This window comes from Onychostoma macrolepis, chromosome 08 (assembly GCF_012432095.1).
Source record: "Onychostoma macrolepis isolate SWU-2019 chromosome 08, ASM1243209v1, whole genome shotgun sequence".
NCBI classification, from domain to species: Eukaryota; Metazoa; Chordata; class Actinopteri; order Cypriniformes; family Cyprinidae; genus Onychostoma; species Onychostoma macrolepis.
Window position 1 is genome coordinate 25978873 of NC_081162.1, and position 16563 is coordinate 25995435.

General features: G+C 36.7%; 1 protein-coding gene and 1 long non-coding RNA gene across 3 annotated transcripts in view; one reads left to right on the forward strand and one right to left on the reverse strand.

Moving 5' to 3' along the window:
• The window catches only part of igsf9b (immunoglobulin superfamily, member 9b), a 44038-nt gene that overhangs the window by 20282 nt on the left and 7193 nt on the right, over window positions 1-16563 (forward strand). For both annotated transcript variants that reach the window (XM_058784090.1, XM_058784091.1), the window contains exons 4-13: window positions 11408-11554; window positions 13418-13569; window positions 13947-14064; window positions 14701-14842; window positions 14998-15143; window positions 15277-15419; window positions 15508-15648; window positions 15806-15922; window positions 16091-16241; window positions 16344-16455. In XM_058784090.1, the coding sequence (XP_058640073.1) occupies window positions 11408-11554; window positions 13418-13569; window positions 13947-14064; window positions 14701-14842; window positions 14998-15143; window positions 15277-15419; window positions 15508-15648; window positions 15806-15922; window positions 16091-16241; window positions 16344-16455 (1369 nt within the window). The remainder of the gene's footprint in view (window positions 1-11407; window positions 11555-13417; window positions 13570-13946; window positions 14065-14700; window positions 14843-14997; window positions 15144-15276; window positions 15420-15507; window positions 15649-15805; window positions 15923-16090; window positions 16242-16343; window positions 16456-16563) is intronic.
• On the reverse strand, window positions 9097-15906 carry LOC131545365 (uncharacterized). Its single transcript, XR_009272419.1, has 3 exons — window positions 15751-15906; window positions 13482-13546; window positions 9097-11496 (listed from the first exon to the last, which is right to left on the reverse strand). It is a non-coding gene; the product is annotated as an uncharacterized LOC131545365 (long non-coding RNA).

Here is a 16563-nt window from a genome sequence, read left to right on the forward strand (position 1 = left end):
TTCTTACAACAAAGTCCCTTAAGTGCATATATAACTGTAATTCAAAGCTTCATGCACTGTTACTTTGTTAGCAAGTCTATTTGGATTGAACACTGGTTTCTGAGTCTCGTACATCTTAGATATGAATAACACCAACCTGCATCATATTTGCTGAATGAAACCCTTGTTTCTTACTAATTTTGGGGTGCTGATTCCAAAGATATTGCCTGTTTTGCCTGTCACACTTTCTCGTGAAATATGATGCATTTTGTGAAGATGTGAAGAAAGCCATAGTCTTTCAGAAAGTGAAGTGAAGTCTCGTAAAACCAATTAATTGCCAGAAAACTGCCACAAAGACATTATTCCTGTTATTTTATGCCTAATCCACCTTTTCCACTCCTTTGCAGATTGCACGTAAAATGATTGATATTTGACAACTTAAAAGTGCATTAAAACTGATACATACACACACACACAAAATATTATTTTGTGAAAAAAAAAAAAAAACAGTATGTGAGGGAAACTCAGAATCATAACATTTTTGCAAAAAAAGTTAAAGTTTTTCATTTGTACTTTTGTCATTGTCCATGTACGTTGCAGCATTGCCACTGACTCCAAATCCAAGCCAAGAAGAGCCATGTTAAAATTTCCAATCGGTGGATAAGATATTTGCTTAATTTCAGATTAGCGTGAGAGCTAATTGCATTCTTGGGTCGTTAGACCACTTTGATCAGGTCTCGGTTTGGCTCAGGCTGGGATGGCAACATGCTGACAGCTGTGGCTCGTTGCCCACAAAACCCTCATGAAGTGAAGGAAGACCATCCTTGTTTTATTTTAGTACTTTCCCTATCTGCTTAAAAAAAAGCTCTCTAACACTTGCACTCTCTAGTCGTTTTCTAATTGCTCGTTTTCTTTAAAAAAAAAAAAAAAAAGGCCTCTAACACTAGCTTTCTCTATTCTTTTTCTATTCTATTTACTTGTTTTCTTTTTATTTATTATATAAAAAATCTAACTGCATTAGGCTAAGTGAGACTTCTCATAGCACTTGCATATCATTGCTCTTTTGTTGGTTTTGATTGCTTCTGTTGTCCTCATTTGTAAGTCGCTTTGGATAAAAGCGTCTGCTAAATGACTAAATGCAAATGCTTTGGTCCAGGCACGTGAGAAGAATCAGTCAATGTTTCCATGACAGGGACGTTGTGTAACACAAACCTGCCCATAAAAATACCAGAATAACTCATGCAGATCAGTTTAATGGGTTTTTAAGTAGAATGGTTGTTCCCATCTATAATTATTACACAGACTTGAATGGTGTTCATGATGCTTTGTGGTTGCCAGGTTGGTCTGGGTTATTGCTACTTGGTTTCTTACTGGTGCAGGAGTCCACCATCAAGTTTCTGCTCTCTTATGGTTTGCTCACTATTTCCAGCTGAATATTATATATGTCAGATTATGCACGTTTTAATATGTAGTGAATGCCGTTCCATGTTGAATCTGCGGAGTTCAGCATGTGTGGTGTGTGGATCGTGAACGCTCGGCCTGTTCTGTCAGGAGCTGTTAGTCCTAAGAAGAGCTGATCAAATGCGCCCTCACTTCCTGCCTCATGAGGAAATTAGGGAACGACCCCCCCTGAGGGAGAGCCGTATGATAAAACCACAAGATGCTGGGCAGCGTGCTGCTATTGTGGGATTCTTTTTCTCAGAAACTTTCACTCTTCTCAAAGAGAACTCGGAGCTATTTGGGATGAGAAGCAGACCTGATTGAACGTTTTGAATGCAAAGTCTGGGAAAGTGCACAAAATGCAAGAGCATGTGTGTCCTCACTGATCTTAAAGGGATAGCTCACAGTCAGTATCATGTCAATGCTTATGTGCGTTAAAACCAGGCTTGTTTATGATACAGGACCTTTTTTATTTGCATACAGCTGGATACACACCCAAAAATAAAATTAAATGAAACAAAACAAAACATAAAAATATACTGGTAATTTTCTTCTAGGACATTATCCTGTAATTTATGGACATTTCCGTTAACCCTAAAACTTAGTAAATTCCTGTAAAAAATATAATATGGAAAATTTCTTCATATTAATACAGTACATTGTGCCCTGTTTTTACAGTGTACATCAATTAATAAATAAATAAATGCAATTTTTATCAGCATTGATTTTATTATTTAGTGTCTGTATGTGAGTTCGTTCAGTATTTTGACTATATGCTGAAAAATGCTGAATACATATAATGTATGTTTTTAAAATATACAATATACAATTTTTAATGAAAAAAATTGTTTTTATTCTTTAGTATTTTGACTATATAAATATATAGTTAAAATGCTGAAGAATAAAAATGATATATTGTTCTTAATCTGTGTGTGTGTGTGTGTATGTGTGTATATAAATGTTGTCAAGTTGATTCATAATTTCAGTGATTCTTAATTACAATACATAAAAAATGTAGTAACAAAGAATTTTAGTTTCATTTTTTTATTTTCTTCTTTTTTTATTTTCAGTTCGTTTAAATTGGCATAATGTAATTTGCATAATTTGGGTAAATTATCCCTAACTCTAAATCTCTTAGAAATCCTCAAATTAAAAGCAGTTTCATTCCCTATCTACTATGAATGACATGCAGTGGTCAGTTTCCTCCTTCAGTGCATCTCCTCCCCCAACTCACCAGCTATTCACCGATCAACTCTTTCATCGCCACATCTATTCAAAGGCAAAGTCACTTTACCTTTGCTTGACCTTTGGTTTGCACTGGTTTTGGTTTCGCATTTCTTACATTCCTCAACTGAAGTCTGGGTAACTTTAAGTGTTTAATCAGTGGCATGACACAATGGCAAAAAAAACGTAGACAGAAAACTTTGAGTTTACCCTGAAACCTGTCTTTCTGCTCAGACTGAACAGGTGTAGTCTTCCTGCAAAAAAAGAGCAAAGAAACTACAGATATCATGTTCCCAGAGTCTTAGAAGAAGAAGGACTGCCTCAAACAAAGACATGGGTTTAATCTAGGGCATCAAGGAACCAGATCAGACCAATTTTACGCCGCAGGTCCGTGGTATTGGGATCACCATACTTGGCTTCTTCTCCACTGGGAGATTTTATACCTGCTTTTAACTCCTGAAATTACCAATGGGACATCATGAATTAAAAGTACGAAATAAAATTGGCTGATATTAGAAGATTTTATTGGCTGAAGTCATGAATTGCTATAAATTTTATTCACTCCTGATCAGTAGGCCAAAGCCTGCTTGTAATATCTTTTGATTCTTTTGAATTAAATAATTTAAAGGGGTCATATGATGTTGCTAAAAAGAACATTATTTTGTGTATTTGGTGTAATGCAATGTGTCTACGCGGTTCGAGGTTCAAAAAACACATTATTTTCCACATACTGTATATTATTGTTGCTCCTCTATGCTCCGCCTTTCTGAAACGCGTAAATTTTTACAAAAATTTCATCATTGTGAGAAGCGAGGTGTGCGAGTCAGTAGCAAATTCTTTAAATATCGAAACGTACTTACAGGCTGCGAGTCAGAAGCACCAGACTGTCCTTGTGTTGTTGGAATTGCCCCACTTTATAGGCTGCCCCATATTGTAGGCTACTCTCTCCCAGGTTCAGGAAACAGTCCTCCGTAAAATGCGCTGCACACACTCGAATATTTGCGTTGTACTGTTCTGGAACAGTGTTGTAAATATAACTTAACCACTGATTTCTAGTTGTGTACTCCTCTACAAAGTACTTTCGCTTTCACAACGAAACACACAGCGTCTCCATGACATGGCGACGGCAGCAACAATACTACAGCGAGAATAAAAGTTACGCCTTTTTTCATTGCGTATACGTTTGGGCGGTGTTATGCAAATCTTCCCACACCGTGATGTAGACATGTGGGGTGTGTTTGAATGAGCCGTTTTAGGACGGCGTGGCAGAGTCTTAACTTTTATAAAGCATATCTCTTTGGGTTTGAGACTTTAATCTTTGCAACTTTACAGATCTTATATATGCACAAACCAATTTTTAAATTTATGACATTATTTTTTGGCAGCATTGTCATTTAACAGCATTTTTGTGAAGTGCCTTAAACTTTTAACAGTACTGTAGCTTTGCAGGTAGGTTTCTTGAAGCATCTTGGAGATGTTGCCACAGTTCTTAGAAATAACTGACTTAAAACCATTTTTTAGTTGGTGAAAATATTAGTGTTCTAATCATTTTGGCCACCACTCTATATACAATATTATATATTATGTACATTACTATTTAAAAGTTTGGGGTCAGTAATTTTGGGGGCTGGTGTTTGAAAGAAATGAATACATTTATTCAGAAAGGATGCATTCAATTGATCAAAAATGACTTTGGACTTTGAAGACTGGAGTAATGATGCTGAAAATTCAGCTTTGCATCATGGGAATAAATTCCTTTTTTCTTTTTTTTCTTTTTTATAACAGTTATATTAAATTGTAATAATATTTCACAATATTTGAAATATTTTTCACAATATTTTATGATTTTTAATCAAAGAAATGCATCCTCAATGAGAATAAGAGACTTAAAAATACTGAAAAACAAAGTTAAAAACTCATCAATGATCAGCTGAGATGTTTGCACTTGAAACACTTTTGTTTGAACTTTTACATGGATTTTTCTCTTGCCAATCATTAACTTCCACATGCACATTAAGACATTCCAAAGCTCTGGATCAGCAATTATATGTTACTGACGGACATCTAGAGCCATTTAAAGGGTTTCCCAATAATCCGTGCTGGTCGTTTAGCAATAGCTGGCTGAAATTGGTGGCAGTAAAACGTTTGCTCTATTGCTCTATTGATCCGTGCCTTCAGGGCTCAAGCATTATCCCGTGAGTCTGTACCTCAGTCGGATCTGTGGGATGAGGACTAAAGCCTGCCAGACGGAGAGCAACAAGGACAGCGTTAACTGTAATCTATCCCACGACAAAGAGCTATTCATAGAGGCTTCAAGCGATTATAGTGGCTGAAGGGGGGGGTGTTTCAACGAAAGGGGGTTAAAAACTGATAGGGCAGGAGATCCATTCACCCCCCCAACCCAAACGTGTGATTGTATTCAAATCAAAACACATCCCATAATGCAGCAGGGCCTTGTCATCCTTCAACTCACACAAAGAAAAACAAGTTCAAGGCCTTTCTCAATGCAATCCGTGGTTCTCCATAGGTGCCGTGTGTTATTTTATGACACATTCAGGCTGTATTCATGAACGGGATGGTGAGAGGTGCAGCTGCGGCAGTCGCAGGGCTTTCCGTTGACCGCAGACAATAGAGAGGTTATCCCTCCGGTTTAGCAGCAAGGGATGGAAAAGATCAGCGCGAACAAAACAACATGGGAAAGATAGAGTAGGCTAAACTAAACTGAACGCTCTGTGTTTGCTTTCCACAGCCGGACAGCGGAAGAGGCCACCTGCAGTGAGCGCTTCGCTAGCGGTGACGCCCCGGGGAAATTGTTAATGGGGTGGCCAGATGGGGACAGTGAAAATCTTAGGGTGACACCAAGGGGGTCACGGTTAGGCTAGTGGAAGATGTTATAACTGCACAGTCTGGAGGCAAAAAGCATCTTCCATCCATCTTCCATTTACAGACATTCAAAAGTAGGCACATTTTAGGAGATGATTTGCCAGTTATATTTTATTTTATTTTATTTTATATATATTTTATAGCTAATATTATGTTATAACTATGTAACGTTTTGCCAATGCATTAATTTATTTATTTTTTGTTAATTGAAATATGATTTAATATTTAAAATGTTAATATTTATACTATTTTTATTATTTTAAATATTGAATTGTTCATTTAAATGTGTTAATGCTCATTTATTTTATTTAATATTTTGGTAATATTTAAAATGTTAATATTTGTCATCTGTGTTTTATTATAAATGTTGGTGTGTTAATTTTAAATTGTTATTTTAATTTATTATTGAAATATTTTAAATATTGGTAATTTATATTAATAATATAAAAATAGATAATGAAAATTAATAATTAATAAATGCTAACTTTTTACATCAGGGTTATAGTTAACTAAAACTTTTTGTTGAAATATAAAACTTAAACATTTTATTTCAGCTATTTCATTTATTTCCTAGTTTCATTTAGTTTAACTTATAACTAAAACTTAAAAACATAAAATTGCTAAAATTTTTACTTCATCTAAAAATAAAATCTAAAATCTAAAAATAAAATCTTATTCAAAATATGAATAAAAACTATAATTGCATCTTAGTGATACTAAAATAACATAACATTTATAATTCGATATATTTATTTGTATTTGTATTTATATTTATATTCATGTATTTTTTATTGTTATTGTTCGGGACTAGCAAAGGATTTGGAACGGTGTTTGTTCTTGTAGTTTAAATCAGCCTACCAGTGTTATCATTATTATTTTCCCGCAGCTCATTAGTCACATGACATTTAACACTCAGACAACTGGCTCTAATGAGCACTTCTGAGCAAACAAGGCAACAAGCAGGTACAAACAGAACGGTTTACCATTTAATTTATTTTTTTTTTTTAAGAAAAAAAAAAGTAAAAGAATTTCAATTTCAATTGAAAGGGTTTGAGAGAGAATTCTGAACAAACACATGCTTGTTGCTCTTTGAATTTTTAAAGTAAGGTATTTTGTTCGTTTCTGGCACTTGTAGACGTTGAAATATTATTTTAATTTAAACAAAAAATCTTGGTCTGTTTAGGTCAGTGGGGTGGCCAATGTTTTACCCTTGGAAGCACTTTGTTCATACCAGCACATTCTCTCTCGTCATTGAAAAATGACTCGTCCAACAGTTTTCAAAGGAGACGATACATGGCCCACAGTACCCTGGAGTGAAGTGAGGAGGAGAGTTTCAGTGCTGTATGCCGAGGGAGTTCAGGGCCAGGGGTTTTTGAAAAGCCAGTGTCAGAATCCCAGAACCACGTGGAGAGGATCTTTTGGCAGGCTCACGTACCACCCACAGGCACAGAACCTGCTCATATGAGCTGCATATTACCCTCCAACGAACATCAGCCAGACGTTACAAACCTCAGTAATGTGTGATTAGAGAGCGGTGGGAAAACTTTTGAATACAGCAGGACGCCAATCAAGGCCATGCATGATATTGATCTTTACAGCAGTATGATAAAAGACACAAAAAAGTGTCCAGCCTGATTATACCGCTGGAGCTATTGGTTTTATAAAATAGAATATATTTCAGGAAAGCAAAAAAGACAAATTAATAGAGGAATGGCTAAAAAGAAAAATGTATGGCAGGACAGGATGTCAGAAATCTGTCAGCAAAGAGCCTGGTTGGATGTTGAGCAATAAAACATTTGTAATCATCCAGGAAAAGGAAAATACAAGAAATATATATATTTTTAAATTAATTAATTAATTTTATTTTATGTTTTATTTTATTTGTTGTGCGAAGCAGAATTTAGCTGTAACGATTTTTCTTTAGTATTTAGCTAATATTATAACTACACAATGTAATGTTTATATTTTTTATTTTATTTTTGTGCAAAGCAAGGTTTTTAGCTCATTTATTAATATTATAACTACACAATATAATTTTTTGCCACTGCCTTTTTTTTTTTTCTTTTTTTTTTAATTGTATAAATTAAACTTTTAGCTGCATTTTTTTATTATCTCGGACCCTGCATGTCTGGAATCCACAGACTCTGATTAGTCACCAGGGTCCTGCTGACCGACCATCATGTCAGTATTGACCCGTGTGTAATGATGGACATGTCTGGAGAAAAATCACGAGACTGGATGGGGGTCAAGGGTCACCGAGTGCTCATTGGCTGTTGAGGGTTCGTCATTGATCCAGAAGGACCTTCTTTGGAATTCATGTTATGCACTCGTGACAGTAATTCAATTTTTGTTCATCAATAACTTGCCCTGTGAGTCCATTCCTCATTAAGAGTCCATTCCTGTAGAGATGTCTAATATTTGTCAAAATAAGCAAGAGATGACATCATGACAGTGAGTCTAATTGCATTAGATGTTGTGCGCTTATTATTTCAGTCACATGTTTCGTGTTTTTAAAGGCCTGTGAGTACAAAGCAACGCAGAATTGCACATTTAAACCCAAACAGACCCGCATCTGTCACTCACGGTCATTGTCTCAGTTCAAATAAAAACACGTTTCCCTCTCTGTAATTCACTCTCACGCGTTTCTCGACCCTTTCATCCACTTAAATCAAAACAGGGTTTTCTTTTTTCCCCTCCAACCCCACGTGTAATTTTTCAAAATCAGCAGCACAAACGTTTCCCGTGACCCGCCCCTCCCTCCCTGTGTTTTTGCCCCTTTGGTTTTTTCTATGCCAACTGAATTCAAATCCAAACTCCCACCCCAAGGTTCCATCGCTATGGTAACCTGAGAGAATTAAAAGAGGGGGGGAAGTTCCATTCTGTTCTCATTGATGGACAAACATTCCGTGGCGGGAAACAGTTCAGTGTCCAATAACCACGAGTGTTGATAACCACACAATCAGTGTGTGTGCTTTCCTGCATGCATATAAATGTGTTTAGTGTTTAATTGACTGTATGCAAGTCCATTTGGTGCTTTTCTCTGCCCTAAAGCATCAGCCGAAGAAACCGGACATTGCCAGAATAGAAAGGAGAGAGACAGCAGCATATATTTGTGGAAGATCCACCACACCTGCCCTGTTTTAGCCTCTCTCCTGCTTTAATAAGCACCCTCCCCCCTCTGACCTCGGATCAGTGGAACCTTTTAATGACAGTAAACACACACCGGCTGCCGCTCTGTGAAAAGGATGAGATCAGACAATTATTATCTATGCAAAATCACTTCCCCACAGCAGCAGCTCTGAGATTAGACCAGGCTTAATTGTTAGTCATAGTTAGTTGTTTATATTATGTGGTGGGTTTGAAAAATAACCCTTCGGGCTGTGAATTTTGTTTGATTGATTGTTATTCGGGTTCCTGCTGAGGAAATGACCCTGTGTTTAGCAGTCAGGATTGCTTTTGTTGTTGCTCAGAGGTTGCTATTTTTGGACTTAATGGAGTCAGTTACACCACTGTTCAAAAGAAATGTACACTTTTATTCAGCAATGATGCATTAAGATCAAAAGTGACGGTAAAGACATTTATAATGTTACAAAAGGTTTCAAATAAATTCAGCTCTTTTGAACAGTCTATTCATCAGAAATCCTGAAAAGCAGGAACAAACCAAAGTATGAAGCAGCACAACAAGCAGTTTTTAACATTGATAGTAATCAGAAATGTTTCATGAGAAGCAAATCGGCATTTTAGAATGATTTCTGAAGAATCGTGACACTGATGACTCGAGTAATGATGCGGAAAATTCAGCTTTGCATCACAGAAATAAATTCAATTTTAAAATGTATTCAAATAGAAAGCAGTTATTTTAAATCATAATAATATTTCACAATATCACTGTTTTTACTGGATTTTTTGTCAAATTAATGCAGCGTTAGTGAGAATAATAGACTAATAAAAACAAACAGCTTCAATAGAAATATAAACGTTTCAACATTGAATATTTTTTTCTTGAGCAGCCAACCAGAATATTAAAATCAGCATATTAATTGCTGCTAAAAATTCAGCTTTGTATCGCAAATATAAATTACAATATAAATATATTTAAATAGAAAACAATTATTTAAAATTGTAATATATTTCACAATTTTATTACATTTTAATTAAATAAATGCAGTCTCTGTGAACAGAAGAGACCTCTTTGTCTGTGTATTTTTATTTAGCTTGTGTCTATTTTATTTATTTATTATTTGATTTTAGGTACATAGTTGTCCTACAGTAACAGCCATAAAAGTGAATGTGGATAGCAGCTCAGATCATTTGATTAGAAATTGTCTGATTTTTGATTGCAGACTTTGGCTGTTGAATCCCAGTATTGTCTGGAAACAATTGAGATATCAAAATAAGATCTCTTGTGTTTTTTCTCTCTCCTATAAGCACTCTTGATTTGATGAATAGACCTGCCAAGCAAAGAACAATGCAGCACATTTGATAAAAGATAAAGGATAGGGCACGTTAGGACAGGCCTTCAGTTCATCAGTCTGGAGTTAACTTTAGATTACTGTTGAGTCCCACACACGATCAGAATCGGATGTTTCTTACTGTCTAAAGAGTGGATTGCAGTTGACCGAGCCACAGATATTAACCAGATTTTTACTCCGTCTAAAGGATTTTGTCAAATCATTCATGTTATGCGAGAAGGTTTACAGACTGAAGTTCAGTGCTTAAATTTAGGGTTTGTGATGCTTGACTGAAGTCTGGAAGTGTAAATCTAACGCTGACACACCTGCACACACCACTGGAGGGTTCAGCGCTATGTCAGACTCCAGGTGTGTTTGTATTGTAATTCCTCAGCTGTAGCCATTTGGCATTAAATTGTCACGGTATGATTTCGTACTCTACGCAGGGTTCTTGGCTCACTTTCAAACTTCAACGACCGCTTCCAGCAAAGCGGAAACACACTCACAGCCGGCATCCACTGCGTTATCAGTGTGTCATCATTTACAACCCTGGAATTCAGAAAAAAAGCAGAATGAAAGTAGAGGGAGAGGTCGAGGTTGAAAAACCAGACTCAAGTACGCGCATATCATATTTCAAAGAGTAGTAGATTCAGCTGTTTCTATTGCTTTGAAACTGATTTGTGTCTGTGTGCTCCATTCATATCATATTTCAATAACGCTTAGGCCAATGCGGGTTTGTGGGGTTGTTTTTGTTTTGAGTATGGATATGAGGAAAACAGCTGACCGTGTTACATCATGCAGAGAGCTGTTCAGATTTTTGTGGAGCTGAGTTGGTCTTTCCACGTTTACAAGTGCCTGTGCGGTAAACAAAAGCAGGTGCTTCTTTTTACTCTGAGCTGGAAAAAATATTTTCTTTGTCTCTATATGATTTATTGAGTTGTGCATTAAGGAATATAATCGTTACTTTATGTAAAATAGTGATCAAGCATACAATTGGGGCCTGAATAACTTTCAATTCCATACACTTATCTGTATTAAATTCAGTGTTTATATATTAAATTCCTTATTGACTTGTGAAGTACCAGGGCTATAATAATCTCACTTGGATTTGCATGTGGTTTTTGGAATATGCGCAAAACTGTGGCTACTTTCAAATTTGTGCAGGATCTCATCTGATTCTGTACTTTGTATTAGGCAGCAGTTTTACATTTACGTTTTATGCATTTTGCAGATGCTTTATACCAAAAAAATGTACATTGCATTTAAGGTACACGTTTTATTAAGTGCATGCTTTCCCTGGGAATCAAAACCCATGAGTTGCTAGCGCTTGCTCTAATGTTTGAGCTGCAGTTTTGTGTGATTTCTCATTCTTTATCTCATTTTTCAAAACACTTATGAATAATTGCTTGTCTCTCTGATTTTCGGGGCAGGTCGTGTGTCCTTGAGCCGTGGCGCGTCTCTTCTGGTGGATAAGTTGACTCTGGAGGATGAGGGCTGGTTTGAATGTCGGATTCTCCTGCTGGATAGAACCACAGATGAGTTTCAGAACGGCACCTGGAACTTCTTGTCCATCTCAGGTGGGATAAGAAATGCTTTGAGGTTGTTTCTTCTATCCAGGTGTTAAAGTGTGTGTATAATGTCTTTGCATGTCAAAACTATTAGTTTTATAACGTTTCACAGTTTTCAGTCAAGTTTTTCATAACATGTTTTTCACTAATTGCCAGTTTGATTGTTTTTTTTTTTTTTTTTTTTTTTTTTACTTTGTGTCCCTGTTTAATGCCAAATTGGGAATTACAAATGATTATTTACTATATAAACCTTTTTTTGTTAAATTTACTGTAAAATTAATTCCACTGTGATATACAAATATTTTATATCATACAGGTTTATTATAGTAAACTAAAACTAAAACCATAAAAATGTCACTTGTTAACCGAAATAAAATAACATAAATATAAAAATATAAAATATATTAAATATTAAAAATTTATTTCAGCTAGTTTCCAAGACAGTATTTCTTATTTTCTTTTTATTTAACTTGATGTACTAAAATAACTAAAACTGAAGTAAAAATTGATTTAAAAAAAAGACAAATAACACAATTACTAAAACTAACTCAAATGAACATGAAAGCAGAAACTATAAAAATAAAATCTAATTCAAAATATTAACAAAACCTATATTAGTATTTCAGTAATACTATAATACCACTGCTGTCATGTTAATGCTAGCATGAGAAATGCTCCCAAAACCATGTTGTATGTCAGTTGTGTTACTTAATCTTAAAAATGAATCTTTAATTAATCTGACAATTAGGTTCCATAGAAATGCAACATGCATTTGTGTAAGAGAATAAATATTTTATGATGGTGCTCTTATGTTTCATGTTCATGCTACCAGCATTATAAAGCATTGTGTTATTATTCCTGCAAAAAGGATTAAAGTTCTGAGAAAAGCAGCATCTGGAGCTCATGTGAAAGCTTTGTTGCGGTGAATAAGCGAGAATTGCGTAATCCTGTCTCATTTTTCATGACACTTACGTCAGTGTTTGATGCAGATGATATTTTCTTCTGATATCAACAGAACTCATGCAATAGGCTTTTAAAAATCAGCCTATCTCCATCCATTCACCCAAGAATAATCGTAGCATTTTTTACTGTTTCACCCAAATCTATTCTTTCTTTTCACACTGAACTTTCTGTCTCACATCTTCAGGACGACTGTCATGCCTTTTGAAACTCACACACTCTCTCCTCCTGACACACACACACACACACACACTCATTCAGCACTGGCTTGTGAATCCTGTGAAGGGCTCAGACTGGCTTTTAGCATCTGATTGTGTTTCTGTAGCATGTGTGAGCGATCAGACTGAAGACAGAGGACAGAAACTCACGCTCAAGTCCAAATCTCTCCAGCGCGGCCTGCTTTACGCCCATTATATGCACAGTCTCAGTTTACAGCGCTTTTGTAAGCTGTCATTGTTTATGAGTGTGCTGGAAAACTTGTCTTTGTGTTGACAGGGTTATGGGGAAATAACATGTTTTTTCATTGTATGTTTAGAGATTTTTCATCGCTTGCAAATGATCACTTTAGGAAAGTTAAAGAAGACATGCTCTGCTCAGTGTAACGCAATGATTTCAGGTCCTTAAGTGCTGCATTTTATTGTATACTGGTGACTGGTTCGTATCAGTCTAATTAATCTGATATTAGAATTGTCTGCTAGATTACACGTTTATTTGTATTTATTTATTATTTCTGTATTGTTTTATTTTATTTAGTTTTTCAATATTACGTATTTATTTTATGTATTATTTAATTTTTATTTTAATTATTTAGTTTTATAATATTTATTTTATTTTTAATTGTTTTTATTAATTTAATTTGTATTTATTTTTTTTTTATGAACATGGCTTTGATGGTTTTTATGTCTGTTTTAGCTCCTCCGGTGTTCATAAAGACTCCTCCTCCCTTTCTGGAGGTCATGTTGGGTGAAGCTCTCACCCTCCGCTGTGATGCTCATGGAAACCCCAAACCCACCATCATCTGGAGAAAAGATGGAAGTGATGCTGAAAAACAAGAAGCAATTCAGGTACAGAGCTTGTTAGTTGATTGGTCATTAATAAAGATAATTGAAAGTCAACATGACTTCAAAATCGACCTTGTTTGCTTTCTTTATACATGTTTTTTGTCTTATTGTGAATGATTCATGAATCCTTCCCCCTCCGACTACCGATCTCCATTTTGATATATAACCAGCTGTTCATTGTGTAATTATTCATACAATCAAACCTACTGTTTTTTCCACCTCATTGATTATCCTGTTTTACTCAGAAATACATTGGATTATAGAAGCATGGCTACTTGTAAATCTTGTTTCATGCTAAGTGTAGAGTTCACTTTGGGCTGTTCACATTTTCCTCATTCCTCGTCTCGTTTACCACCTAAACATTAATTTTCCCCAAACAGGTACTCAATGAAACCTTGTCTTTAAGCAAGGTTACCAGGGAAACGGCAGGAACATACAAGTGTCACGTGTCCAACTCAGAAGGGAACCTTACCCACACCACCCAGCTGCAGGTCAAAGGTCAGTTACACACCACGTCTTGTCCACGTGGGCAAAGAAACTCGGCAGCACCAAACAGAAATAGGCTTGCAGGGTATTCAGAGTTTAAACAGCGTTGGGTATGAGAACACTGGCATCTTTGGTGGAGTTGGATTTGTGTGCAAAGTGTATAACCTTAATCTTGACTTCTCATGTTGTAAATGTGTGTATGTTGTGCACTCAGAAAGATGCTAAACAATTTTAAGAAAATAAAATGCATTAATGATTCTCCTCCATTATGTAATGATGAAAGAACAGTGTTTTCTATTGGTAATCCAACAAGTGCTAAGCAGATGCTAGCATTGCCATTATGTTTCTTCATCTGTCGTCTACTGAACATTGAGCAAGAGAATGCTGTATATTGCTGAAAACCACAAACAAGAAATATCTCACATCTGTCTTTTACACAACATAATAATTTAGAGTAACTATTGGGGCAAACCGTAGTATGATTCAATGAGCAAACACTGCCCTCTTTTGGTGGTAGTGCCTTAGCACAATGCATTTTGGCACTTAAGCCTAAATCTCACCCATAAATAAACAACCTCAAATCTGAATGCCCTTCGAAGCTGATTACATGCATTCATCTCACATGCTTGCACTTATGCTTTCAACCAGGTCCTCCAATTATCATCATTCCCCCTGAGGACACCACCATGAACATGTCCCAGGATGCAATTCTGCAATGCCTCGCAGAAGCGTACCCTTCTAACCTCACGTATGAGTGGTGGAAACAAGGACAAAATGTCTATCACATCGAGTAAGTGACCAGAATACTAACTTTAAATGTATAACAGTATCACAGGGCTCACCGGAAGACTCTGATTGGTCATCCGCAGTGTCCAGCGAATTAACTGTCAGGCATTTTTGCAATATCCGTTTGCCCCTCAGTTGGATGTGTGTTTGTGTTTACAGAATTCTGAAATCACGGGTGAAGATACTAGTGGACGGGACCCTCCTTATTTCAGGTCTTATCCCTGAGGACTCTGGGAATTATACCTGCACACCCACCAATGGTCTAATGACTCCGCCCTCTGCGTCTGCCTACCTCAAAGTTAAACGTGAGTGCTTTGCAAATTGTTGATCCTACATTTGCAATTTGTCGGTTCTGTTGCTTCATGTAAACTAGGTAAAAAGAAGTTCAAATTAAATAATAATGCAAATGATAGAATTACAAGCCTGATTCTCTTAAAGATCCAGCACGAGTGGTACGGATGCCCCGTGAGACTTATCTGCCCGTGGGAATGGGGGGAAAGATCATATGCCCAGTTCAAGCCGAGCCCCCTATGGTGTATGTTAATTGGACCAAAGATGGAGCATCCTTGGACCTGGAGCAGGTACATTATGAATGTTTATATCATCAAACGTCTTATTTCATTATGACCCGTATGACATCATTTTATATTCTTCTTCTTGATTGGTCAGTATCCAGGATGGATGGTCAACTCTGAGGGCTCAGTGTTCATAACCGCAGCCAATGATGATGCAGTGGGCATGTACACCTGTACAGCCTATAACAGTTATGGGACCATGGGCCAATCAGAACCTACCAAAGTTATCCTGAAGGTGAACACCATATATCTAGAATAGAAAATACTTTGACATATGTTTATATAGTTCCAATTTATAAATGTCACCACATATTGAAATGCATTATTAATGACTGACCTGACACTGATTGCTGACACCATTTCTCTTGTTTGCAATCTGGTGATGTGCATAGGACCCCCCTTCTTTCCGTGTCTCGCCTCGTGCCGAGTACCTTCAAGAAGTAGGCAGGGAGCTGGTGATACCCTGTCAGCCTCAGGGCGACCCAACCCCTAACATCACATGGAATAAGGTAAGGTTTCAAAGATGTCCAATAGATTTCTGTTTGTTTCAGCCCAGCAATGGATGAAATGTGTGTATATCTGCTAATAAAAGCACATAGTGTATGTACTAACATGCATGGACTAAAAGCCTCGGATGCTGCTTCAGTGTCTTTTTGGTTCTTTATTATCTTCTCTAGGTTGGTCCTGCCCCTCGCTCTCCATTTACAGTCCTATCCAATGGCTCTCTGGTCCTGCGTCCGCTCAGTAAAGACCATCAGGGGGCGTGGGAGTGTCTTGCCTCCAACCGTGTGGCTACTGTCAGTGCTTCAACAACAATTTTAGTGCTAGGTGAGAGAAACAGATGCCCTTTGAATAGAAATGACCCTCATTTACCTATAGAAAAACAAATGAGACAGAAATTGAATATATTATCTGCTCTGTCATCTTCAGGCACAAGTCCCCATGCTGTTACCTCCGTGTCTGTGGATCCAGGGATTACTCACGCCAATGTGTCCTGGGTGCCTGGATTTGATGGCGGATACACTCAGAAATTTACTGTTTGGTGAGTCACTAAGGGCGTCATAAGTACCAGTGACCCAGTGCATTTCTAAAAATGTACTGTATATGCAGTATCGATGGTAGCGACTCTGCTTAATATTTGATCTCTCTC